Below are 27,826 nucleotides of genomic sequence, written 5' to 3'. Positions count from 1 at the left end.
GTCACACTCTGATTCTTGTGGAATCACACACACACACAAAAATATGCTTTTTCATGCAAAACTCACACTGAGTCCAAAAACCTGGGCTGTCCACAGGCGAGCTGCTTGTCACCGCTTTATCCTCCTCCTTGTGGGAGTCTCCAGTTTCAATCCCACCCCCTACCCACGGGGTTCACACCCCAAAATCGCACCGCACCCCCCGGCGCTGCTCCTGCGCTAACTGCATTAACCAGCCCCAGCTGCCGGGCCCGCCGAGCCCGCGGGCGGCCCTTCCCTGTTAGCGGCGCTTCCGAGCGGCCCGGCCCCGCTGTCCCCGCGCGTGAACCGGGCCGGAAACTTGTCCGGGCGCAACCGGCCCCGGGGGCAGCGCGGGCCGGGCCCCTCCCGCCCGGAGCCTGAGGGCCCCGCTCCCGCTTTGTTCCGCCCCGGTCCCCCGCGCTGGGCCGCCCCGGGGCCGCCCGAGGCCGGTTCCGCACCCAGCAGCGGCGGGGCCGCTCGGCCCGGGGGCGGCCGCCGCGGCAGGTGACAGCGGCGGCACCGAACCCCTCCCGTCCTCCCCGCCGCCCCGTCCCCGTCCCCCCGCGCCCCCGGCCGGGCGGATACTCGCGGGTGCGGAAGGCCTCCTGCGTGTGAGGGATGACGAACCGCTCCCCCGGCTCCCCCGGCGGCAGCGGCTTGGCCAGCGGGAAGGGCTTGCGGCCCAGCAGTGGCGCCATGGCGGGAGCGGGCGGGGGCGCGGCCGGAGCCGGCGGATCCGCGTGACGACCCCGGCGGCGGCGGCGGGACCCGGGCGGGAGGATTGAAAAATGGCGGGAGATTTCCCTCCCCCTCCCGCGCGGGCGGCGGGCCCAGCCTCGCCGCGCGCACCCCAACCTGCCTCCCGCCCCGCAGGGCCCGCCCCCGTCGCCGCAGCCCTGAGAGCCCACTGGCAGGACACCGGCGCTCCCGGCTCTGGATTGGCTGCACGGCCCACGAATCTCTCCGCGTCGCCCCGCCCACCGGCGCAGCAAGCTGGCTTGCACCGCGCGCGAGGTGAGAGGTCGCGTTATGTAAGTAGCAGAGAGCGCGACTCCATTTTGTGGCTCCGTTATCCGCCCGCCCCCTTTCCCGCGACGGCCAATCGGGTCGCGCCCCCGCCCCCCCGCCCATCCGGGTACTGCGGCGGGGCCGCGCGCCGGGCTTTGTCCTGCTCGGTCGGCTCGTGCCGCCCACCACCTCTTAAAGGCGCAGGGGCGCGCGGGGCATTGTGGGAGCGTGGGGGTCCGGCGGGTCGGTGGCGCTGCCGCCCTTCAGGGAGCTCCGGTCGGCGGAGCCGGGCCTGAGTCATGCTGGAACAGCCCCGCAGCGCTGGGCTCGCCTCGGCGGACTGAACTCATCCGCTCTGTGGGGAGACAAAGCGGCGGCTCCCGCCGGCCGGGCCCTGGGGCGGGCGAGGGGCCGAGGCCGGTGTCGCCGGGCCCGCCGGTTTGTGCAGCCGGGGGTGTCCGGCGGGCAGGGCCGGTCCAGGGGGCAGCGGAACAGCCGGCTCGGCTCCGGACGCGGCGGGGGCGGTGGGGACGGCTCCGGTGCTCCGAGTGCCGGCTCTGGGCACCCGCCGGCCCGGGGTGCACAGTGAACAGCGGGGGCGGCAGAGTCGGGGCCCTGGGGCTGCTGTGCGAGCATGGAAGAAAAAGTTGAGAGCTGTGGGTTTGGTATTTTGTGTGGTTCGTTTGCTTGGTGATTTTTTTTTTTTTTAATAAGAAACTGGAATATTGTGTCACACCTGGAATATTGTGTCCAGTTGTGGCCCCTCAGCTCCAGAAGGACAGGGAACTGCTGGAGAGAGTCCAGCGCAGCCACCAAGATGCTGAAGGGAGTGGAGCATCTCCCGTGTGAGGAAAGGCTGAGGGAGCTGGGGCTCTGGAGCTGGAGAAGAGGAGACTGAGGGGTGACCTCATTAATGTTTACAGATATATAAAGAGTGAGTGTCAGGAGGATGGAGCCAGGCTCTTCTCGGTGACAACCAGTGATAGGACAAGGGGCAGTGGGTGCAAACTGGAACACAGGAGGTTCCACTTAAATATGAGAAGAAACTTCTTCCTGGTGAGGGTGGCAGAGCCTGGCCCAGGCTGCCCAGGGAGGTTGTGGAGTCTCCTTCTCTGCAGACATTCAAACCCGCCTGGACACCTTCCTGTGGAACCTCAGCTGGGTGTTCCTGCTCCATGGGGGGATTGCACTGGATGAGCTTTCCGGGTCCCTTCCAACCCCTGACACTCTGGGGTTCTGTATGTGGTGTGTTTGTCTCATCAGAGTTTCCTGGGAATTGAAGCAGCACTGGCCAGAAGCACAGCAAAAATAAAGCCCAGCATTGCTCCCTCTAACCCCATTTTCAATGATCAGGAAAACAGAATTCACTTAAAATTTAGTGTATTAAAAAAGTATTTTCTAGTCATCCTGGGTCGGTGCTGCTTCATGGCACTGAGGAGTAGGTCTGCTCTGTAAGCCCTGCTGTGTCTGACTCAGAGTGAAAAGAAGCAGCCTGGGCAAAATTCAGCTCCCCAAACTGCCCACAAAGTTGGGTAATGCCTTTCTACCACCTAGACTGTAAATGTGTCCTTCCATTATGAATTTCCACTGAAAAAGCATCATGGCATAAATTGTAAATGCAGAAGTTACTACTTTATGCCAAAGGCTTCCTCTGGTGCTGAAGAGAGCCAAGGGCAGGTGTCCCCTCTGCCCTGCCTGCTGTTGGTGACAGCACTCAGGGATGCACCTGCTCCTGGGGATCACGGCAGCAGCTGAAGCTCTAACCAGGCCCTGAAGTTCAAAACCTCTGCACCTCCAGCCAATGAAGTCTCAGTCTCCCTGGCTTGGTGTTTGGCTGTGCAACTCCAGCTGAGCTGTGCTCATAAGCACACGGGAAGCATGGGGAAAATGCATGAAGAATGTGGCAAAGTTTGATGCTGCTTTGGTGAAGTTCCCAGACTTTCAGAGCTGTATGTACAAATGATGGGGTGGGTAAGGGCCCAGCTAAACAGAAGATGACAATTTATCAGAGGGGGAGTTGAGGTGGATAAAGGATCACAAGGAATTGGTTTTAGAGAATGACTTATTTCTATTAATTTATTACGCAATGTATGAGGTCGGGAGAGGCTGTGGGTACAGGGAAGGGTCAGGTACAGGATGATCAGGGGGAGCTGGCTTCAGAAGAAACAAAACAGTGCAGTGTACGAACTTATATACTGAAGGAACTTGGTTGGAAATAGCTTGGAAATAGCAGGAGGAAGAAGTCCGGGTGCCGTTAGAGGGTGACAGCACAGCCGCCAATGTGCTGTGGCTGTTAAAAAGCCAAAGGCGAGCCAGAGCAGTTTTGGGTACAGTGTTTCCGTGAGACAGTGCGTGCAGCCCTGCTGTTGTGTCTGCAGCCCTGTTCTTGCTGCCAGGCCCACACGTGATGAGGACAAGCTGGGATGATTCAGAGGAGCAAACCTGACAGGAGCACCAGAACTGGGAGTTTGCCAATTGTCCCAGCATTTAGGTGTGGTCAGAGAACAAGAAAATCCCTCCCTAGGTGAGCTTTATCTGTTTGTGGTTAAATCCAGGGTTTACACTGCTGAACACCAAGCAGCTCCCCTGTATAATTCAGAGTAATTCATCACTGTCCTTCCAGGTATCTACGCAGTTCCTCTTGCTGCAGTCACCGCAGCCCTCGTGGTTGTCAGCTCTGCTGTGTCCTGCTGTCTGTCCACTGGTGTCCTTCCTGCCGCTGTAGCCGTCACCGCAGCTGCACCTGCTCCTCCATGCCCGGGGTGGCTTTGGCTGTGCTGGGCACTGTGTTTGCTCTCTGTGACTTGATCCTGGGCTGCAGAACAGGAGCAGAGTGAAGTGTCCTGCCTGAGCACAGAGCAGAGCGGGAAGTGGTACTGACCTTTGGGCTGACCCGGAGAGCAGCCTGACAGCCCTCGGGGCTTCCCTGGAGACAAAGCTCCTGCTTCCTAATGCTGCCCATTGCTTTGAAATAGCTGAGGCTGAGCATAGGGACAAATAAGTGAATCCCAAGACCTGAGGAGCTTATTCTCTTCCATTTATCCATATCCTAATGAACCCAAGGGACAGGCTCCATATCCCTGTCTCTCAGACCATCAGGGGCATTCCGTTCTTGCATGATTTTCACTTCTGAAGTCTTCATTTCTGAGCAGGTTTCTAGAAGATGAGTTATTTCCTCAGGAAGGGTGAGCAGATGTTCTCTGGTGTAAAGGAGTCAATCGCTCACATGACAGTTGCACATCCTCAATGAGCTCTGGAGCTTTCAGTAGGGTAGTTGCTGGGTCTTTAGTACCTTTTGTGCCCCACTGAGCGTGTCCTTGTGTACACACCTTGGTCAATGCCAACCATCCGGTCCCCAGGACATGGTGACTGCTCAAGGCCACCTCCCACCCGGCGGGGGGAGCAGGAGGAGCAGGACTCTTGGTCAATAGATGGGTCCTCAGGCAAGGAGGTGCACAGGCCCAGAGAAGCTTCTGGACCATCTTGTAATGAGCACAGTCAGATCTGACCAGGCTATAAAATGGGTCCCTGTCTGAAGAGCCCTGTGGAGTTGGTCTGGGAGGAGTGGGACTGTGATCAGGTGTTCCTGTGAGATCAGGGACACCATCTAAGAAGAATTCCTGGGATTGAGAGCCCTCACCTGCTCCTTGGTGAGTGATTTTCTGCTGGATACATCCCTTAGTGAGCCATTGCCCACCCCACACAAGTGACTCTTTCTTCTGGATACTCCTGAGTGAAAGAGGCCTCTTGAGTGAGTGTGTGCGGGCTGTGATCCTCGGTCTTATGTGGTCATTTAGTAATAATATCCCCAACTGGTACATCGAACCTGCAGTTTATTAAATGTTGCCGCAGTGCTGATCGATTTGGATTACGCCTCCCCCTTGCATTGGTTTCTGTTGTTCAGTTATGGTCTGTCGTTTGGTTTCAGTTCTGAATTAAACTTGGTTTAAGCTTATTATTTTCTTGGAGTCATTTTAGGATGCCTCCGTGACAGCTCATCAGCACTGAAAATCATACCTCGGGTGTACACAGAGCGTGTCCCCCCGACAGCGCATCCCTGCTGCCCAAGGGCTGCGGTTGACCCAGCGTTCAAAAATGTCACCTGCCTCGTCTATTGAGTTTATCTAAGATGCTGAAGCAGAGCTCCAGTGTGATCTGCCCTGGCAGCACACAGGTTGTTGCCTGAACATTTTCAGGAAGGTGTTTCTACCCAGCTGCTGCTCTGAGACTGCCCTTGGTTCTGGTTTTCCTGTTTTGTTTGCTAGTGACGCTGCAAGTCCCCTGGTGCGCTGGTGACCTCTGCTCTCAGCCTGTAAAGCCTCGTTTCCGATGGAAAGCCGGTTCCCATCTCAGGCAAGTTTCCAGCAGGTGAACGTTTATCTCCAACACTTCATGTTCCAGCTGGCAGAACCTATCTGATAAGTACATGTATCTGCTGCAGACATTCCCCTCTGCAGACTTGCGCAGCCCAGCCCTGCCTGGAGCCTCAACTCGCCCTCTGCAGACCTCAGAGCACCTTCTGCTGGAGGCCGAGCTGCTTGCTCCACGCTGCAATGACACCGTGTCTGCAACGCGCACCTGCAAGCAGGGCAGGAGCCGCAGTGCCCTGCTGACTCAAACACATCTGGGTGCGCATGTCTGTGCTCAGCCCCTCAGCTCAAGCAGTCAAGTTCATTTTGGATGCATTTCCTTTCTGAGAGCAATTGCAGCTTTCGTCAGACCATCATGCTGAATGTCCCCTCATTTTCAAGGACAACATCACCTTGTACATGCCTGTACAATATGCTTGAAGTGGCGGATGGCGTATGTGCAGGGTTCAGGGAACAGCAATCCCCTCAAAGCAGCTGCACACCCTTGTGTTGGTAGGTGGTGTCGCGGCCCTGAGCGCCTGTGGCTGTTCTTGCGATCTCTGGGTGCGTTGCAAAGAGCTGCCGTGAGGCAGTTGTGCTTCTCCTGGTCCCTGCAGCGCCAGCTCCGCTTCCACAGCCGGAATGAAGAGACACCATTTCCCATGTGTGCTCTGCAGGGTTTGCTTAGCAGGTGTTTTAGCTCCTCACACACTCCCAACAGCTTTGGAACAGCATTTTATTCGCATATGAAATCACACTGACAGCTCTCCCGTATTTTCACCTTCCTTAATCTTTTCATGTCCCTGAAGCCAAGGCAAGAGCAGAACTTGCTGTTCTTTTTCCATGTTTGAGTTACCTACTGAAATATTATTTTTTAAAAATTTTGGTTAGTAAAATGATTTTTAGTAATCAAGAGTTTTCCTTTCCCAGTCGAAGTCCTTTCACGTGGCTAGCCAAAGCACTTTCCAAGTATACAGACTCAAAACTGTCCTCTAGGGTGATGTTTGAGATCTCTGACTCTTAAGACATAGACTCATTGCTGTTACTGCAGCAGGGGAAGCAGGAGCTTCCTACCTACCCACAACATCACCAATTCCAACGCTCCTTCTAAAATGAACCGTAGTGACCTTTTGGATACCAGAGCCAGCTCAGGGGGAATCCTGCTGTGTCAGCTCGGGAATTTGGAAGCTGCAAGTTCACACTCCAGAGGTCCCAGGTTCCTGGGAACAGGAGACTGTCCCTGCACCTTCCCAGCCCCCAGATCCTTGGCGCAGCGCTGTGGCAGCTCTGCCACAGGCAGCAGTTCGCAGTTAGTGAAACGGAGCCCCGAAGAGCAGGAGTATCCCGGTCCCCCCCAACCCCAGTCTGGTAATGATGGGAGACCCGTTGCTTGTTGTGAGCTTCTGTAAATGGTGCCATGGGCTTCCCAGAGCATGGGGAAGCGGGGGTTAGCCAAGAAACCATTCCTACTTTAATAGCTGGCAAGAGAGGACAGAAACCACATCCAGCCCCGAGAATCTCCCAGCTGAAGGTATCTGGAGGCTGACATTCTCATGGAAATTAAAACCGATCATTGCCCCGATTGCTTCTCCAGAGGCTTCTGCAGAGGCAATGCTGGGCTAAATAGCCCCTTGGTCTGATTTTAGCTGTTCTTATGTTTGAAGGGGCCAGGCAATGAGTTGAAAAGGGGAAATGCCTTTTATTAGCTATATATATGTATATGCATACCCTCTGCCTTCAGGCTGTACAAAAGGCCCAGCAATAGGGTGGTATTGAACTGCCTTCTCATGCCCATCCTCCTTTTCTTCCTGTACCACACTGCACCCCCCCAAATGCATTGGGGTGTCCCACCCTTCCTGTCCCTCTCCACACCTGGATGCTTCTGCTTTAGTGCTGCCAGTACTTGCCAGACAGCGTCACAACAGCCGTTTTCCCCTGTGGCTGGACAGCAGCAAAGATCCACCTCTAGATCCACCTTCTTGCACCCTCCTGCTCTGGCCAGCCCTGCTCGCTGCTCCTCTCCCAGGGCTGCTGGGACAGGACACCCCGAAGCGGAGTCTGCACCAGGTACGGGCTCTGCCTCCGTCCTGGGCTGTGTGACAATGTCCTCCAGGCCCATGGGGCCTTTTTTAAGACCTAATGCAGCTCAGCCTGCCCGTGCTGGCAAGAGGTTCTGCACAAGAAGATGAGTTTGGAAATGAGAGTTGAGAAGATCCCATAGGCAAACCAAGGGCATGTAGTCTGAGGGTGAAGAAAGGACACCTTGTCCTCAGTGCAGACCTGGGTGCCTGTCGTGGGAAGCAGCTGTGCCTGGGGACATGAAGGGCTGGTGCCACTGAAATGATACCAGGTTGCCATCCCTGGCCTGACAGAAACCAGAATGTTTTACTCTTTGATCATGCACAGGAGCACCACGTGGGAGCCAATGAGCCATGGCAGGTTCATATTTTGTGTCGAAGTGCCTTTGAGCTCTATACAACTACCTGAAAGGAGGTTTCACTATGGAAGGTGTTGGTCTCTTCTCCCAACTATTATAGCAAGTGACATGATGAGAGGAAATGGCCTCAAGTTGCACCAGGGGAGGTTGAGGTTGGATCTGGGAACAATTTCTTCCCCAAAGGGCTGTGGGGCATTGGAACAGGCTGCCCAGGGCAGTGCTGGAGTCACCAGCCCTGGAGGGCTGGACAGACGGACATGAGGTTCTCAGGACATGGGGCAGTGCCAGGGGTGGGTTATGGTTGGATTCGATGATCTTGAGGGGCTTTTCCAACCAAAACGATTCTCTAATTCTATAAAATCCGGGAGATGCAAGAGCAGATCATAATGCACATCAAGACAGACCTACCTCTCCAGTTACTGCTTCAGTTTTTTGCATCTCTGTCCATCATGACGTTTTTACTTTACCTTCTAGTTTGGTGTACCCTAGTTGTGTTAGAAAGAAGAGGAAGGAGATCCATCCAATATGTGTCCTTTGGCAGCAAGTGGGCCACTGACCATCCCAACAGTCCAGCTCCTGGGGAAGGGAATCCAGGATTTGGGACAAGGACTGTGAGTTAAGATAGCTGAGCATTAGATGTTCTGCATCTACACGGGATTTGTCATCTGATGGTCGCAAAGCCCACAGTGAAGGTGCATCCTGAAAAGGCCCATTGTTTTTGTATGCTAAGAATCCATATGCCTTACTGGAGAAAATGGAACCTACTGGATGATGTGGGTTCTCCCGATTTAGTCAGAGATAACTTTACACCAGCTCAGCTGTGTCACTGCGGGCCAGCAGGGAGAGGTGGTGGTGCTTGATGTGCAGAAGCACATTTTGGGTTGTCAGTGACTTGTGTTCTGGTTCTCCGTTCCCGTGGACGCAGAGCAGGCTTGTTCTGGCGTTGTCCCTCAGTGACATCCCTGGGTGGCTGGTTTTCTGCTCCTGCGTGGAACTGATACTGCATAGCTAAAACTTGACTATACATGTGGAAAAAGGCAGGTTTTGTGTCATTTGTACCACCACTTCCTAGCAGAGATGCCTACAGCCCCAGAGCTCACTGCATTGCCCTTCCTATTCCCAAAGTCGACATTGCACCTCTGTGTGAGCTCACTGGAAATGGCAGCATCTAACATAAAATCAGGGAGTTGTAGAATAGTTTGAGTTGAAGGGACCATCCCAGCTCCCCCAGTGCCCCCCCTGCCATGAGCAGGGACATCTTCACCAGCTCAGGTTGCTCAGAGCCCTGTCCAGCCTGGCCTGGGATGTCTCCAGGGATGGTTCATCCACCACCTCTCTGGCCAACCTGGGCCAGGCTCTCACCACCCTCAGGGCCAACAATTCCTTCCTCATGCCCAGCCTGAATCTCCCTCCTTTAGTTTAAAACCATCACCCCTTGCTCTATCACAACAGGCCCTGCTCAAAAGTCTGCCCCCATCTTTCTTATCAGCCCTTTTAAATCCAGAAAGGCCGCACTAAGGTCTCCCCAGAGCTTCTCCTCTCCAGCTGAACACCCCAACTCTCTCAGCCTGTCCTCCCAGCAGAGCTGATCCAGCCTCGGATCATTCCTGGGGCTCCTCTGGCCCCTCTCCAGCAGGTCCATGTGTGTCCTGTGCTGAGGACCCAGAGCTGGACCAGCACTGCAGGGGTCTCACAGAGCGGGGCAGAGGGGACAATCCCCTCCCTGCTCTGCTGCCCACGGCGCTGGGGATGCAGACAGGGTACGATTTGCCTTCAGGGCTGCAAGCGCACGTTGCTGGCTCATGTCCAGTCTTTCACCTCCCAGGACCCCAAGTCCTTCTCCGCAGGGCTGCTCCCCATCCCTTCATCCCCAGCCTGGACTGATACTGGAGGTTACCCAGATCCAGGTGCAGGACCTTGCACTTGGCCTTGTTGAACCTTGTGGGGTTCACATGGACCCACTTCTCCCGCTTGTCTGGGTCCCTCTGGATGGATCCCGTCCCTCAGGTGTGTCACCTGCCCCACTCAGCCTGGTGTCATCTGCAAACTTGCTGAGGGTGCCCTTGATCCCACTATGTCACTGCTGAAGATGTTAAACAGTTCTGGTCCCAGTATGGACCGCTGAGGGACGCCACTTGTCACCAATGTCCATCCACACATTGTGCCATTGACCACCACTCTCTGGGTGTGACAGTCCACCCATCACCTCCACACCTCTCCCATTCAGAGAGAAGGATGTTGTGGGACACTGACGGGGCAGCTCGGGCTCAGGCTTTTTCTGAGCTCTGGCATTTTCACGGGCACGGTGAGGAGCTCCCCGGCACAGCCGCATCAGCGCGGGCCGGGCGAGTCTGACGCGGCTCTTGGTGCTCCCTGCCCGTCTGTAGCGTGGCGGGGCTGCCTGCAGTGCTGATGCTCTGCAGTTTTGCAGCCAGAACCATTAATCTGCAGGTCTCCAAGCTCTTGACAGCTATTGAGTTAATTGAAGTTTGCACTCTCCCTTTGGACTGAATGAACAAAAACCCATTTTGGTTTGATGGAGATCTCCTCAGTGCTACTCCCTTATAGCCCAGTTCTCAGGAACACAAGCGCCTTTCCCATCACTTTAATGGTATGAAAGGACCCTAGAGTTTCCATAACTCAACGTGAACTTCCCTGGGTGTGATGCAGAAGGTGATTAATCAGATATATGAGTTTTAGCCTGCTGTGAGTCCTCCCTCGTTGAGTTTTCCCATCTCTTTTCTCATGCCGTGTCCCCAGGCCTCAGCTGTAACCCAAGCTACAAGGAGACATCCATTTTATTTTCATACAAATATGTATAACATGGAAAACTTTATCACTCCTTAAATATAAATATGCAGGTTTTGTGTTCAATAAGTCTTCATGTCTCCATGGAAAGTATTTCCGCTGAAATACAGGAGCAGGACTCTGCTGATCTCGGAATTTTCATGGCTTTTCCAGTTACTTTTGGTCCTCAATGATCCCACTTATGTATCTGAATCTCACACTTAGTATTTACCAGATTGTAGATGTTATTACCAGATTATTATTGCTTTAGTAGGAGAAGAACCACATCATTTCTGCTGATGGAGCAGGAAAGGCATTTGACTCCACAGGACATTTGTTTGAGGTGTTTGTAATCTTGGAAACAGAGAGGTTTGTGCTTTGCGTATCCCTGTAACACATCGGTTAACGCACAGAACATCGTGTCTGTGGGCAGACAGAAGTCAGCTGTGTTTTCCACAGCATGTAAAATTATTGTTTAGCAGGCAGGAGACAGTGGTAATGCTGTAATGTAAGTATAAAGTTTATTAACAGAATGAGAGTGCCTACCAATGGATGCAGCTACAAATGCATCTCTTTCTGTCCACGTGATGCAAGGTATGGATCCAGCAGCATGCTTAGAGAGAGGAGAAGTATTTTCCTCATAACAGAATCAGCTGCACCTTGGATGCTTCTTCAAGGCTCTGGAGAGAGCCGGGGTGGATGGGTGGCTGCCGGACCTCACTTGGCTGTGGGTGCTGCGGAGGACAAAGCTCAGCTCCTGCTGTTTTCCTGTGCAAGTGCCATGTTGTGCAGCAAGAAATTACTTTGCAGGGTCACTTAGTGGGAGAAACGCAGTCACAGAGTGGGTGTCTGGCTTCTCTGACAGTCTGCACAGGGCTGCTGGACACAGGCTCTCTTCTCACTGCATTGCTACACTTGGTATCTTTAACTTGGCTTCTGTGTTTGGACTAAATTTGGGGTTGTCCTTCCTGCATGAAAAGGCACATCGGTGTCCTGCTCTGCTTGGGTAGTCTCAGCCCGGTCACCTCCAGGTTCACCCATGCAGTTAGAACCTCCATGTCTGCCTCTGTGGTGCATCCTCTGCTTGGCTTTGTCCCGACAGATACCCTTCCTTGACCCTCATTTCTGGGGCAGGTCCTGTATCTGCCATGGTGCTGCCAAAAAGGGCCCTGCCCATCCTGCCTGGGGCACGCGGCTCCCCGCTGCCGTCCCACCACACCAGGCAGACAGATCACGTCCAGAATGATCCTCTGGGAGCACTGCCGATGCCTCCATAGCTTTCCTGTCCCAAGTCAGTGTCTTCTCCTAATTTCTGCACACATATATAGACCACAACATTAAAGCTGAGGCATCTGAATCTTTATTATGGTGATACTTGTTCTTCTTTCCTGCTGCTCCCAGAATGGAGGTTTAATGCCACAAATCTGGTGGTGAGTTTAAGAACAGCTGTCGAGGATTCCCATCACTTCTCTGAGGTGCTATAGGAGTTATTTTCAAAGTGCAGGCAGCTCCAGCCAGTAAAAAAGGATTGTGTGGTCCTTCCCGTAAGGCTTGGTTACGTTACCTGTCGTTGTGTCAGAGCGTGACCGCTTGGGCTGAAATCCCCCATGGCTCCTGCCTGCATCCTTGGGCTGCAGGGGAAGGTGGAAAGGAGAGGGAAAACTGGTGTGTGATGAAAGGAGGAGGGTTTGGGATTTTAGGGTAGTTTGGGGTGGAGGTGTTTGGCCAAAGGGCAGAGGTGAGCGTGCACAGCCCCACTGCGGGCTCGGGCACTGGAGCTGCACGAGGGGTCCGGCCATGGGGAGTGACAACGTGTGGGCTGGGGGACCGGGGGGGATGAGGCCAGTGCTGGGCTGGGGAGTCCCGGCGAGCAGGAGGCAGGGCAGGGCCCGTGGGGAGGGACGTGTCCAGCGTGGAGCCACGTGCACGTTCCTCCATGGCAAACCGCTGGGCTCTGAGGCACGGTGACCCTCTGGCATCGGTGCAGGAGTCTGGTGAAGGTCTGGTTTCCCCAAATCCTTTTTCAGACTGGGAAATGGTGTGTAAGAAACTGCACCAAAGGTGCCGTGGGCTAACAAAGGGTGTCTGTTCAAGCCCAGTTGGCTCTTCAGGGACTTTCAGTCCATGATGCCCTGCTCATGTTTGCATTGGAGCAAAACCTCATTACTCAGTGATGGGAATCATGCTCTGCCTAGTGCACAGGTTGAGCACACAGTGGCCACAGAGCTGTTAATTGACCCTGGAGCTCATACTGCAGCTGCATTTGAAGTACCCAAAGGCTGAGTTTGTCATCGCGGGCAGTACCTGCCATCGCAGCGCCTCCCGAGCCACGCGGCCTCTGAGTCACCCCGGGACGGTTTCCTGGGGCTGTTGCAGGCTGAGATTTGCAGCTGCCCAGGAGATGGCAGTCCTGCATTTGGACAATGTGTGCAACTGGTCCCCAGGCAGCACCAGAGATCTCTTGAAGAGCAGTTTGAGGCTTGAAGGGCAACCCAGCTCATGGGCTGGATGTTTGGCCCTGCTGGGAAGGAGAGGGTTATCCTTGCAGTGACTGGTGGTCCATCCTGTTTTGTGAGGTACCGAAACCAGGGTGGTGAACCACCAGCCATGAGGACAGTCTGTGCTCAGCAGGCAAGTGATCCCGGGTGCGTGTTGATGGTGCAAACCTGAGCGATGGGACAGTGTTGCTGTCCAGAAGGTGCCCCCACAGATGACCTGGAGATGGGAGGTCTGTGCAGCTTCAGCTCCTCTGGAGGCTTTAATCACAGCCAGGCGAAAGCATCCTCGTGCGGACAGAACCATCTGGAGCAAAGCCTGATCATCAACTGCCTCTTCCCAGATGGAGCCATGACTGGTGCCTTCAGCATTCAAGCAGGGAGTGTGTGATGGGAACCATGGTCACTGCCAACCCCTGCCAGGAGCCCCATCTATCCCCCTTTCCCCATTTCCAGCCCTCAGCCACTGTCGTTCTTCCCCTCCATCCCCGTCCTCCCTTGCCTGCACCAGAATCCCCCAGACACCCTTGTCCTGCTGGGGCTCTCTGTCCTGCTCCTGGCCTGGCTCAGGGCTGCGCCATCTCCACCTCCTGTCCTGCTCTCATTCATTTGCCCGGCGGTCTGTGAGAGGTGACATTCTCCACGGGGCAGTTCCCTGCTCAAAGGAGGGACAGCAGAGCTGAGCAAGGGACACAGTTGCTGGAAGGTGATAGGACTGGTCCTCAATGCACAGCCCTTCACAGCGGCTGATGGGGATAACCAGCAGCAACTTGGGATCTAATTCTGGGTCACTGCAAACCTGTCTTTGCAGATCAGGAGGCACGTAAAATGACTTTTACACTTAGGATGAGGGCAAATGATTGTTTGCTAAGCAAACCATTGAGCCCATCAAGGAAATCTGTTGTTCTGTCTCAACAAGGGTCAAACAGCAAGCCTGTCAGTCGGTGCCACCTCCTTGGGCACAAGCTGATGTGTCCCACCTCCCAGGCGCCTGTCCTGGGCTGCAGCATCAAAACTCTTCTCTTCATTGTTCTCCTAGAAAGACGGTCATCAGTGTCAGAGCCCGTGATGTGGTGCTGCACAGAGCGCCTGCAAAGAGACGTCAGATCGGAAATGCGCTGCGAATAGAGCTTGTAAATCTGGAGAGAGCTGTGCCCAAAGACAGTCAACCAAAAAGAGCATCTTCTCAAATGAAAAGAAACCAGCTAGGGAAAGATCTGACCTTCAAAGCGAGAAAACAAACTTCTTAGAATTATTTTTAGGGTAGAAACAGAACTTTGTAGTGGGAAGCGCTGTCACAACGCTCCGCTCAGCGCTCTGGAAAACGAGGGTTGCAGTCATGTTGCAGAGCCATAGACTCCTTTGGGAGATGAAGCCTCTTCATCCCTTTTCTTTTTAAAATCACGTAAGCAATTCTAAAAATCCCCCTATTGAAATCCTATTCTTTAGTAGATGCTTTGTAGTCTTTATTCTTTAAACTTTGCACATATTTCTGGTTATGTAATATTGTACTGAAGTTATCAGTTATTTCTTGGTCACTTTTCTACTTAAGGATGGAAAACTTGGTCATTCTTTGAACTTTTGCAGCCCTAAGAGCTTCCTTTCAAATGTTTCTTTGCGAATGTAGATTAGTGCCTTTACATCACAGCTGCCAGATGCCATCTCAGTATGAACAGGGCAATAACTCCTTGTACAAATGCACGCTCAAAAGCCTCCTCAGACTGGGAGCTGTAGAAAACCCTTTCAGCATGAAATATTCACATTAGTTGAGGAATTAATTTGTTATCTTGTGATTCCTTTCCAAACTTAGGAGGAGAAGGCAGCCTGCTCTCCTGACCGGCCAGTTCTTCCTTTGATGCCTGTCTGAGACTGAAGGCTGTTTAAGTAGCACTTAAAAAGGCTGGTTTAAAGTTGAAAGACATACATATAGGAAACAGAAGTGTTTGGACTCATTTCAAATGGCCTTCCACTCCTGTTAAACCTGCTGGAACTAAGGGGATTTATCTGAGAAAATGAGTTGAATACAAGGAGGAGGTAAAGCTGCCTCTCTGAGGATGTTCTTTGATTTTTCATCCTCAGAGACAGAAGCAGAAGCTTTACAAGACTGGTACCTGAGTGTGTGGAGAATGAGTTTGAGGAGTGGTGACCCACAGGAGCCAGCGGGCACTGGAGAGGCGACACGTGGGTGTCCCTGGGCTTGTGCCTCTGCTTGCCTGGCCTGAGGGCACCTGGGGAAACGCGCAACAGCTTCCAGGACACGCTGTGACTTGGAGACATTTAACCTGCTGGTTTGCAGAGCCCTTCTCTGGGTCACTTACTCCCTCCCTTGATGGGCCTTTGATTACACAGGATCCCTGGACGCAGCATCCTGCTGGTCTGTTGGCTGCTCTTGGAATCTGTTCTTGAAAACTGTTTCCTCTTGTGTTCCTGCATCTTGAGCAATGATGTTCCTCAGTCAGCCCCCATGATTATTCAGTTACCCCGCCTGCCCTTGCAGGCTGGTGGCAGCACCGCGGCTGTGGCAGCGAGGCTGGTGCATGTTCTGCTGCCACAGGGGACACCAGCCTGGCCTGAGGACCCTGCACCAGCTGTGAGCACCACCGGCTGAAGCCCTCGGTGCTTGCACCCAAACCACGGGCTGCAGCACCGAGATCTGCTGGGCCGGGAGTCTTGGTCTCACGAATGGATGTCACATCTTGCTGGAACGGGGTTTTGGGGATGAAATGCACTCAGAGGAGCGAGTCGGGGTGTGAGGACCCAAACGACTCTGCTGTGGAAAGTCCTGCAGCTGCCCTCAGAGCTTGACTCTGCGCAGGGCTCTGCTAAACTGTACACTGGTGTAAAACGGGGCATTTTTCTCTACTTCATGCCTCAGCTGCACAAAATTGGAGGACACCTGGGTCCTCCTGGGGCCACTTGGCCTGTTACCTGCCAAGACACAGCTTGCTGAGCTTGCTGTGGGTTTATTTCAGAAGGGCTTTTCAATCTTTCCCTGTGAGTCTCTTGTTTCCTCCTTTCCTCTGCCCTGTGGCTTTTTATGAGGCAGACTTTTGGTTTTGGGGAGGATTCCTGGACTACCAGAAGTCAACCCTTCCTCAAGTGCTCCAAAGTCAGGATGAGCCCGAGTTATGATCCTCAGCACGACTTTGGCCATGTGTGTCCCGACGCGCCTCTCCCCTGCGCCCCAGGCAGCTGTCACAACCAAAATCAGGGCTTGCCACACGCCCCAGTGCCCGCTGGACCACACAGGGTCCCTGGGCATCGTGCAGGCATGAGCCACCACAAATAAATCAGGACCTGAGCGCAGGACACAGCCCTGCGGGTGGCCGAGGCCGCCGCTGTGCGCTCCCACCAGTGGGTGACGTGGGTTCCCGCGGTGCTTTGCACTGGGAGCTGCAGGCAGCCGATGGCCTCGTGTCTTTCAGATAAAAGGAGAGAGCTGATTAATCCTGGAGCCAGAAGAGCCACAAAGAGAGGACTTCATGGAGGATTTAGTTAGCAGTGGCCCAGATATATCAAACTGTCTCCTGCATAAAGCAATATCCCATTAGTGCTGCTCTTTGTGCAACACAGCTTATGTTACTTATCCTATTAGATGACTGACGCCACTTTGATATATTCCACAGAGACTGTGCTAAACTTTCTGCCGCAGTTTTCCCCGGATGATTTCAGTCAATCAGCTCCGATGGTGATGGCCGCCTGCCTGTTGCTGAGGTCGTGTCCATGTCCCTGACAGGTGGCAGGTGGGGTGGGCAGAGCAGCACCTGCAGCGAGGACCAGGCTGCGTGGGTCCAGCTGCAGGAAAACCCCGACCCCGCTGTGTGCTGCGGGTCATGCAGGGCTGTCAGGGGGTGTCCCAAACAGCACCAGCATCACTGACCCTCTCCCAGTGCAGCAGCCAACATGGCCCAGCTCATAACACATGGTGGGTGCAGATCGCATGGAGACACAGACAGATGCTCAGTCGCTTTGCTGCTGGCATCCTCCGGCATGTCCTCTTGTCCCTGCAGTGCTGGGCAGGCTCAATGGGCGAGGGCGACCGTGTCCTGGTGCACCCAGCACAGCACGGCCAGCCGGGCAGGGGTGGGGTTGTCCCGCTCTGCTCTGCGCTGGGGCGGCCTCACCTGCAGCATCCACTGTGTGCAGGGCTGGGGACACAGGAGAAAAGGAGACAAAGCTACTGCAGAGTGTCCAGAGGAGGCTGCGAAGCTGGTGAAGGTTTGGAGGGGAAGCCGGATGAGCAGCGGCTGAAGTCCCTGGGTTTGCTCAGCTGGAGCAGAGCAGACTGAGGGCAGAGCTCATGGGCTGCAGGTTCCTCAGCAGGAGCAGGAGGGGCAGGGCTGAGCTCTTCTCTGTGACAGTGACAGAGCCCAGGGAACGGCAGCAGATGTGCCAGGGAGGGTCAGTGGGACATGAGGAAAAGGTTCTGCACCCAGAGGTGCTGGACACTGAACAGGCTCCCAGGGAGGTGTCACGGCCCAACCTGACAGTGTTCAAGAAGAGACTGGACACCGTCCTCAGACACACGGGGTGACCTGTGGGGTGTCCTGTGCAGGGACACGAGTTGGACTCCATGATCCTGGTGGGTCCTTCCAGCTCAGGACATTTTATGAGTCTGTGATTCTATGATTCTGGATGCTGAGCTTGGAGCCGAGCTCTCCTGGCTCCAGCCTGGATCTAACTCAGCTAGGCTCTAATTTCTTTCCAGCATCAGTGAGCTGTTGAACTTGACCAAAAGGCTCTGGCTTTACTTCATACCTGTGAGCCCAGAGCACGGTGGTCCTGCTGAAACAGGAGGGGCAGTGGGCAGCGTCCCCTCTGAACAGGCGTGTGCTGGGGGCAGCACCATCCCGGGTACCAAAGTGCCAGTCCTCAGGTACGGTTCTGAGAGACATGGCGGTAGATGTCCATCCCAGGCACAAATATGCGTGTGTATGTATTTTCAGTCATCATTTTACTATTGGAGCCAATAATGATCGCCATTACTGGGTTTTGGTAGCTCCAGGCCTAGCCCCGCAGCACAGGCAGCTGCACCGCAGGAGTGTGCAACAGGCAAACCCTGCTCAACAGCCCTGGCCAGGAAACACCTCCTCACTGATGAGTGTCACCAAGTGTCGTGGTTTAACCTGAGCTCACAATCTAAACCACGATAGCACTCGCTAACTTCTCCCTGACCCCTAAACAGGGGAGGGAATCAAAAGGGGAGAAACTCATGGATTGAGACAAACACAGTTAAATAAATTAACAAAAATAATGCTAATATACCATTACTAGTAGTAAGATATATAAAATGGAAAATAGAATATAAAAGATACTCCGCGCAATTCCTCATGAACTCCATCCGCACGGAGCAGCCCATCCCAGGAAGGAGCATCCTGGTGCCCAACAGCTGATCCTGGGGAGAGAAGAGAGCGAACAAGGCAGAATGGCCCAGAGGCCTCTGCAGACAGCGGAGTGGAGAAAAACTCGAGAAGTTCCGAACAGAACTCCACTGAAACGGAGCAGAACCAGACAGGTTCCATCTCTCTAGCCAGAAAACCCACCTCTCCTTACATAGGAAGCGCGACGCTAATGGCGTGGGATGTTCTCATTGTTGAGTCTGATGTCAGTCGAGGTCTGTCCCACCGTGTCCCCCTTCCCAGCTGCCTGCACCGCAGACAGGGAGCTCAGGAAGACCTTGGCTCCCAGACAAGACTACGGTAACAGTAACTCCTTATATTCTCTTTGTTCCAACTCAAAACCACTGGAAAGTTACTCAGAGAAAAACATTAACTCTGTCTTGAGGTGTTATCTTCTTCTGCTCAAACTAAATCCAAACAATGACCGTGCGAAGTTTCTAACTGCATGAAGAAAACTAAAAGTCGTTTTCAGTCAAAGCAGCCCCCAGGGGAGGATCCTGCTTTGGGGTCAGTCGCAGCCGTGTGTGTCCCGCGGGTGCTGGGGCACCTCTTGTTGCCATGTGGACAAGACGTATGGAGCTGTGGTCACCTCTGCACCAGAGGTGGCTTTTGCACCTGAACCAGGACCTTTCCTTTGGCACCCAAGGGTGTCTTTGAGAAGGGGTCCTCTCTTTGCTGATCTCTGCTTGGTAAAAATCTGCTCTGGCCTAAAAGGAGCGTTTTTAACAGGCTGGGTAGCGGGCAGGGAAGCACCTCCGTATGTACTGGGTTTCTGTGGCCGGAGAATTGAAAGGAGTGAGGAGACCCCATCCTCAGGCTGAGTCACGCAGCTCTCACTGGGCCCCTCAGCACTGGCCAAGAGGAGATAATGCCAAGCTGCCGTTTAACCTGGTTTCCCATTCTGGGGAAGTTTGTTGTCCCCAGCTCCTGGACACGGTGCCTCCTGCAGAGCTTCTCCATGGTCCTGCTGAAGCCACCCCCAGGCCAGGGCCAGCCTGGAGGGGACCCAAGATGCAGGAACCAGGACAGGGCAGCAATTGCTGCGATCGGGGCTTGGCCGAGCCCCACCAAGCCTGTCACTGTAGCCCAATTGTCAGGACAGGGTAGGAAAAAAAGTCACTTTGCTGCCTAACACCTAGGATGGTATTTCAGGAGACAAGTAGCTCTGACCTCAAAATAGTTTCTATCTATGGGCAGAGGGAAGAGGATGCTGTAATCAAGTATTGTAGCGCTGTAAAGCAAATGATGTTCTGCTGAGCTGATAGAACCTGGCAGCCGCTGCGCTGTGGGGCTGCGTGTGCTGTGAGTGCATATGAAAATTCAGTGGCTTGAAAGTAAAAGGGTGTTAGAAGTGCCTCTTTGGAGGATGGCCCCGGGATGATATGAGGACAGCTGTATCATCTTATTTCTTCCATGCTTGGGTTTGGAATATGAAAGATTCATCTGGAGAGCTGGATTTTGCCAATAGCACTGGCAAACTCAAACAGCCTTGTGTTTCATCCCTGTGACGCTGGTTTCCCGCAGTGACCTTGTGCGCCGTGCCAAGGGGTGACACTCGTGAACTTGGCCAGGGGGACCAGGAGACAGCTTGGCCCTGTGCAGGGGGAGTGCGGCTGATGTGTAGGTGTTGGGAGCACTGGGAAGGTACCAAAACTCAGCACAACTGTTATATATGGATATGAATAAGGTAGAAAAAGGGATATAATTAGAGAATTTGGCTGACATTTTTAATTTTAACTCCAATAGAATTCGCCCTGAACAGCTCTTGTCACACCCAGTCTGGTGCCAACACCACCTTTCGAAAGCCGTGTTCAAACCTGTCCCTCTGCTGAAGCTGTCCGTGCTGTCTGTGTCTGCACACGGCAAACTCCTCCAGCACATTTTCTCTGAGGACTTGCGGTGCTTGCAGCACACAAAGCGGTGCTGAGATCAGCAGCGACCTGTCCTACCTGCAAGGTGGCTCCTGACAGCCCCAGCCCTTCCCCGGGCTGAAACTCCATCGTCACAGAGTCCCCACAGCAGAGCGTTAAATCATCACAGTGGTTTAAACAAATGGCACAAAGTACCACTGTAAAAGCACTTAGTTTTGTTCTTCGCTTGCTAATCAGTTCATCCATGGCAATAAAGTCCGGGGTTTGGAAGATGGGAAGCAGTGAGCAGCACGTCCCTCTGTCCCTGCCCCACGGAGCTCTGTGCAGGGCAGGCTCCTGCATTTCAGCTGGAGGCAGCAGATGCCACCACAGCATCGCCAGCAGCCACAGAGCCATTCAGGGGCTTCTGTTTCTTGGTACACGCTTGCTGGCCATTAATTTCTTCCTTTTTAAGCAATTTGTTACTCAAAGATGAGTTTACACACTGGTCCAGTGCTCATCCTATCTCTTCTTTTCACTCCTGTGCCAGTCGATGGTCACATTGTGCCTCAAGAGTGTCCAGGAGGGAATCAGGAGGTCTGCAGGGAGGTGACGTGGTTATAATGTACCTGCCCTGTCTCACGTCGTCCTTTGGGCTCACAGGGGGACAGAAGACAAGCTCTGAAGGGAAGGGAGGAGCTGCCCAGCCACGAGATGGTGCCACGCTGGGTTCCCAGCGGATGAGACACGGCTGCGGCCCCTGGGGTCAGCTCTCTCGTGTGCTGGGAAGTCTGATTTCTGGTTCTCAGGGTGTCCCACCAGCCCTGCAGGCCACGGGGAAGGGGCTCTGCCTGCTGACAACCATCAGATGCTTTTGTCGTGAACTTCAGACCAGGAGCACCTTGCACAAGGTCTGTGTCTGCCCGTTCTGTCTCCCCATTCCTGCCCCAGCTGCCACTGGGGCTGCAGGGTTGGCTTTTCTGTCACACAGGTGGCACCAGGGATCGGCGCTGGGTGCCTCTTCCATCCCTGCACAGCACCGGTCACAATCAGGCGTGGGATGTGCTGCAGAAACCTTGCTTATGTGATGAACCTTTAATCCATAACTGCAAGGGACAGGGACAGGGACTAGGACAGTGTAGGGCTAGTGGTGACCTTGGGTTTTTAGTAAAGAAAGAGGCCAATGGCCTCCTGGTTTAATGGCCAGATGCAGCTCTGGGGTTTCTGCATGGAAGGAGCAAGTTCATGCAGGCTGGGAACAGAAAGGCTGGGAGTGTCCCAGCGTTTGCTGACCATCTTTGCTTTGTACATGGTGGATTTTAATTAATCCCACATTTCAAAGCACCAGCTGTCACTGGCAGGGGACAGGAAGACACTTTTCACCTGCTCCATCCCCTCCACATGCAGATTTGGGGTCAGGAGGCATTTTCCTAGGGCAGGTGGATTTTACCGGCCTGCTCTACTGGGTGGCAAATGTCACCCCAGGCGCTGGCTGCTGCTGCAGGGATGCGGGAGAGCACAGCGTCCTCCTGCTCGCTCTGCCCCGCTCCAGTGGGCTGTCACCTCCACGGTCTCATTTATGCTGGTGCAGGGATGGTCCCTGCTCACGTGAACACTTTGGGGTTCAGCAGTGCCTGTGTGGGTCCCAAAAAACAGGCGACATGGTCAGCTGCTGGCTCAGTCTGACATGGGAAGGGGACAGCAAAATCCTTGTAACGGCCCGGGATGAAGGCAAATGGAAGCAGATGGGCCGATGTGTTATCCCTGAGCAGCAGGGACATCCCTTCGCTGTTCCCAATCCTGGAAGAGCCTCAAATTCCCTGGCGGTGTCGGAGGAGAGGACGAGCGAGCTGGAGCTCCTGCACCAGCACAGCAGGGGCAGAGACAGCTGGCCCAGCAGCAGGTTGGTGGTAGGAGGAAAGTTCACTAACACTTGTGCAAAAAGCAATGCAAATACACCACAAAGGCCCTGGCTTCTGAATTAGGGCTCAGTAAGCAGCAAAGTGTTCATAAATGGTGCTTTTTGGTGTCTTCATTTGCAGGCAGTGAAATCAAAGAGAAGGATGTTCCTCTGTCAATGAGATGGTAACCCAAGGCCCCTTTCTTCTGGTGAACGTGCAGTTAGAGTTTATCAGCTATTACGGGAATTTCCTTCCTGCCCGTACTTGGATGATATTGAACTTTTGAGTTCAGTCTTCCCGACAGATTAATATTTGCTTTACATAAACTCAATCCTGGTTTATAATGCTCACAAGAGGTGCCGAAAGTGACACATTCATTGCAATAAAATTTTATGTGTGTGCACAGGTACATGACAGCAGAGATATTAGTGTTCTCTTTACTCAGGATGTGCTTTGAGATTTCTGCTGGGAAAATAAACGACTGCTCCCATCTCACAGCTGGGAGACAATCATTTCCCATCTTGCAGATGACCCAGAGGCCAATAAGGAAAAAAAAAGTCAAGGAGAGTAAGGTAGGAATATCTGCTTAGAAACAAATGTCCATAAAACCGGTGGAGAACATCTTGCTATCAGCAAGCAGTGGCTGTTCAATGATGCCACGCTGGCAGGAGGACGTCCCCGCGGTGACGGGAGCTGCCTCCTGCCCGCTCGCTGCCCGCGGCTGCCCCCACTCCCCCCTGCGCCCCAGGAGGGCCAGGGGGGTGGGAGAGCTTTTAGTCAGCATTGAGGAGCTCCAGACTGCTGCAGAGAATCATGGAATAGAACCATAGAGTTGTTCTGGATGGAAAAGCCCCTCAAGATCATCAAGTCCAACCATAACCCACCCCTGGCACTGCCCCATGTCACTGAGAACCTCATGTCCGTCTGTCCAACCCTCCAGGGATGGTGACTCCAGCACTGCCCTGGGCAGCCTGTTCCAATGCCCCACAGCCCTTTGGGGAAGAAATTGTTCCCAGATCCAACCTCAACCCCCCCTGGTGCAACTTGAGGCCGTTTCCTCTGCTCCTGGCGCTTGTTCCTGGGGAGCAGAGCCCGACCCCCCTGGCTCCAAGCTCCTTTCAGGCAGTTCAGAGATCAGAAGGTCTCCCCTCAGCTCCTGTTCTCCAGCTGAACCCCCCAGGTCCCTCAGCCGCTCCCATCACACTTGTGCTCCAGCCCCTCACCAGCTCCGTTCCCTTCTCTCAACTCACCCCAGCACCTCAAGGCCTTTCTTGGCATAAGGGGCCCAAAACTGCCCCCAGAATTCGAGGTTTGACCTCCCCATTCCCAGCACAGGGACGGTCACTGCCCTGGTCCCTGGTGCTGGATTGCTGCATCCAGCCCCTGTCCATCTCTGCATGGATCGTGCAGGAGGGACCCCAGACCCTGTGTGATGACTGTGTGATGATCACCAGGGTTGTGCCCTGTGGGGGTGACAGGAGGGAGCTCAGCAAGTATCTCCAAACACCCCTTGGTGGCACAGCCATGGCCAGGAAAAGTCCCGCTTGACACATGGAAGTGCCTGGACGCCACTTGCTGCTCCTGGGCTGTATTTGCTTAGGTCCTGATAAGGGCTCTTATCAGAGCAGATGAACATCCCTGCTGCGGGTTACAGCCCCATCGCTGACAACTCATTAACACTGATTAACACACCCCAAGAGGAGAGTGGGACGGGACCAGCGCAGCGGTGTCACCGCACTCCTCCCCTGGCACAGCAAAGCTATAAATCTTGTGACTGAAAGCATATCTACAGTGACTTTCTGGACTTCCAAGTGTCCCTGTGGAGTCGCCATGGGTGAGTGTGAGCGTGGGGAGTGGGGCAGGGCGGTTTCCCCATCCGTGCACCCCCAGAAGCAGTGCCAGGTAGGGGGTGTGCAGACCCTCCCCCTGACAGAGTCGTCCAATGTCTCCCATGGATGGAGAACTGGCCACAGGGGCAGGAGATGGCACAGGGCACAAAGCAGGGGCAGAGTCAAGGTCTGTGGTGCTTCTTCCAGGGCAAGGGAGAAGGTTTGAAAAGGGACGTGCAAGTCCCCAGGTCTGTGCCCAGCCCAGCTCCCTGGGCAGTGTCAGGGCAGGTGCTCAGGGGTTCGAACCTGCGTGTTTCCCTGTCCTGGAGACTGCAGGAGGGACCGACCAGTGCTGGGTCATACTGGAGGGGTGCTGGCCGTCCTGCAGGCCTGGTCACCATGTCCCTGTGGCTGGAGGCACAGGGGTCTCACACCTCGCATCGCTGTGAACGCACGGGGAGAGCTTCAGTGAGGCTCGGGGTCCTGCAAAGCGAGGGCAGGTCCCTGCAAACAGGGTTTGCCAGGGCTGGGCTCAGGAGCAGGAGGGAAAATCCCACCGAGGGGAGGTCAGGGTGGCCTTTCCCACGTAAATGGGTCACTGGGGGCAGAGAAGATGTTGCACGAAGAAAAGTATGGCAGCAGCTCATCTCCTCGTACTGCCCCGCTGTCCCAGCAGAGCAGAGACAGGTTCAGAGGAAAGGACAGGTTCACATCCAGCACAGCCGCTGCACTCTATTTCTAGCCCAGCAGAGTTATAAACCGAAGTGTAACTGTGGTAAAAATGTAAGATTGAGTTTACTGGTGTATGAAAGCATAGGGTTCCAATTGCTGTCAAAGGTCCATCACTGCGGGGTGTCCAAAATAGAGGCACCATTGGAAAAGTCGTCCATTTCCACATGTTTTGCAGTCCAACATTGCTGTAACCCCCAGAGGTGCAGCTGTGATGCCATCTTTAAATGAATGTTCAGATTTTAATCTTGGAATAACTATTATTATCATTAAGTTGAATAACATTATTACTCCTATTTGATTACAACTTGTTTTTTTTCTTCAGAATTTCCAGAATTTACGTCTGAAGAAACACCATCTAGCTCTTTAGTGAGTGGGAGGGGCAGAAAATATTCTGCAATGATTCTGTTTGGACAAATTTCTTCTGATCTGCAAAGGACTCTCTTGTTATTGTTTGATTTTGCTCCCTAAATTTCTTGGGCACCTTGGGCTCTGGCACAAAGCTTGAGGGCAAGGAGGAGTCCAGCTACAAGGTTCACGTCAGAAAGGCAACCCCATGCTGTCCTCCCAGTTTTGGGGCGACTTGCAGCTGTTTCAGCTCACTGCAGCTGATTCCCCATCGCATGTTTGACAGCGGGATGCTCTGTTTGACTCTTGTCTTGTCCCTTCCTCCACAGCTGCCCCGTACGCTCCTCTCCTGCTCCTCACCTGTGTGTTGGCCTTGCCTGCCCCACATCTCACCGGGAGCACCCCCAGCCCGTCCCTCTCCAATCAATCTCTCTCAAATAACACCGTGTCTGCTCTGAGAGTGTCCGTGAGCGGTAGGTACATGGGAACTCTTCGTTTCTGCCCGTGGCACGCAGCCGGGACTGCCCAGGGTGGGCTGCCAGGGCGGGCATCTCCCACCGCCCCAGACTGTCAGCAGAACCCCAACATCCCTCCAGAGAGACACGTGCCACCTGCCCCTCCTCACACGTCTGGTGGGTACGGACACCAGACCTTGCAGTCACGCGCCTTTCTGCTCGTGTGTGTGTGTGGAGAAGCCCAGAGGGTTTGCTCCAGTCCCCCCCGAAGCCAAGGCTGTCCCACCCCACACATCCCCTGCCCTGTGGGAGGACAGTGGGGGCGGTCAGTGGGAAGGATGCAGAAGAAAGGAAGGGTTCTCCTACCACCAGCACTATTTCACTTGTCCCATCACTGAGAAGTGGTTTTCTCCTGTGACCCTTGTCTGAGGGTACTTCACCAGACTGCACCATTCCCTGCTTCACCCTCAGCCTTGCTCCTGGGGTACTCATGATCCTGGGAGGGTGAAACAGCTCCTGCAGTGGTGGCAGAGGGTGGCTGGTGACCACCTGGCTGAGGAGACACATGGCAAACCCACGCCCAGACACGCCAAAATAGTTGGAAGTGCACACTTCAGAAGACAAGGACTCCCTCCCCAGCCAGGAACATGATCAGAGGTGTAAAGACCCTGCATCTTAGAGCCTCAACTCCGCTTCTTGAGTCAGAAAGTATCTCCTGATCTGGGCTCCAGCTTTCTTTGGTCTTATCCGCCATTTCCAAATCTCCTCTGTATTGTTGTTCTCCATGTTCCAGGTCAGCTCCGGCTGGTGAACGGCTCCAACCAGTGCTCTGGACGGGTGGAAGTTTGGTACCACAATCAGTGGGGGACAGTGTGTGACGACAGCTGGGACATCAGAGATGCCTCTGTGGTGTGCAGGCAGCTTGGCTGTGGAGAGGCAATATCAGCCAAAAGTAGTGCTTATTTTGGGCGTGGATCTGGGCCCATCTGGATGGACGATGTGAGCTGCAATGGGGAGGAGGAGCTCCTCACCCAGTGCTCGCGGCGGCCCTGGGGAGAACACAACTGCGGCCACAACGAGGACGCGGGCGTTGTGTGCTCAGGTGAGGATGGTGTTCGCACCCATCCCTGCTGCTCTGGCAATCCAGGTCTCATTAATGTCTTGGTCCTGCAGAACCAGCCACAGGAGGACTACAGGATGTGTCTCTGTCTTAGAATAGAATAGTCTTAGAATAGTTTGGGGTGGAAGGGACCTTTAAAGGCCATCTGGTCTAACCCATTGTTGAACATGGTCTTATTAAATCACCTTCTCTCCTTCCCCAGGTTTGCCCAGGGACTGCAGTGAGGTCCCTGCTGGCAGCCCCAGCGGTGTGTATGTCATCCAGCCCAGAGGCCTGCACCCCATCGTGGTGTACTGTGACATGAGCGGGGGCTGGACGGTCATCCAGAGGAACCGGCAGAACACCGAGATCACCTGGGCCGAGTCCTGGACAACCTACAAGTACGGCTTTGGGAACCTGCACACCGACTACTGGCTGGGCACTGAGTACATCCATCAGATCTCCAGGCAGAAGGTCTACCAGGTCAGGTTTATCATCTGGGACGCTGCAAACAGAACCATGTTTGCAGACTACAACCCCTTCAGTGTGGAAGATGAGTCCCAGGGCTACCGGCTGAGGCTGGGAGTGTACTCAGGGACAGCGGAGGACGCCATGTCCTCAAAGAGTCCCAGTGCCGTACACGACAACATGAAGTTCTCTACTAAAGATCGGGATCAGGACATTCACAGCAGTAACTGTGCCTCCAGCTACGCGGGTGGCTGGTGGTACTCGGCGTGTTATTCTGTGCGGCTGAACGTCAGGGGGGGCATAACGTGGGGCAGCCTGTGCAACGGGAACTGCAAAGGGTCTGCCATCCTCATCAAACCCGTTAACTCCTGTTAGGGCTTCCTCGCTGCCCGTCTCACCGGGCACGTGGCCAGGCCCGCCGGCCCCTTTGCCGGGGGAGCGGAGCGGCTGGCGGTGGGGCACACCCTGGGCTCACAGAGGTTCTTCTTTCTCCTCTGCTTCCCTTGCTGGGTTCTTCCCTTTTGAGCTGTTTTTATTTTAATTGCATTACAAGCAGACTAACACATTGCAAGCCCTGTACTTCTGAAACACACCTGCTGTAGAGAATAAAATGTGCTTTAGAAACATACTGTCTGGATGAACATCATGGGAAGA

At 54.2% G+C, this 27,826-nt stretch overlaps 2 protein-coding genes across 2 annotated transcripts in view; one reads left to right on the top strand and one right to left on the bottom strand.

Moving 5' to 3' along the window:
• BAZ1B (bromodomain adjacent to zinc finger domain 1B) overlaps positions 1–861 on the bottom strand; it is a 53,464-nt gene extending 52,603 nt beyond the window's left edge. Inside the window, exon 1 of the mRNA XM_065853231.2 lies at positions 604–861. Coding sequence (XP_065709303.1) covers positions 604–716 — 113 coding nt within the window. The 5' untranslated portion in view covers positions 717–861. The remainder of the gene's footprint in view (positions 1–603) is intronic.
• Positions 807–27,782, top strand: LOC136110195 (uncharacterized). Its single transcript, XM_071817010.1, has 4 exons — positions 807–1,032; positions 25,480–25,623; positions 26,399–26,707; positions 26,928–27,782. Exons 1-4 carry the CDS (start codon positions 807–809, stop codon positions 27,545–27,547), a joined length of 1,299 nt encoding a protein of 432 aa, XP_071673111.1. The 3' UTR covers positions 27,548–27,782.
• Positions 27,783–27,826: the final 44 nt, after the last annotated feature.

Source organism: Patagioenas fasciata, chromosome 19, assembly GCF_037038585.1.
Source record: "Patagioenas fasciata isolate bPatFas1 chromosome 19, bPatFas1.hap1, whole genome shotgun sequence".
Taxonomy (NCBI): Eukaryota; Metazoa; Chordata; class Aves; order Columbiformes; family Columbidae; genus Patagioenas; species Patagioenas fasciata.
Note: the sequence above shows the minus strand (reverse complement) of the source record. Positions and strands in the feature narration are given on the sequence as shown.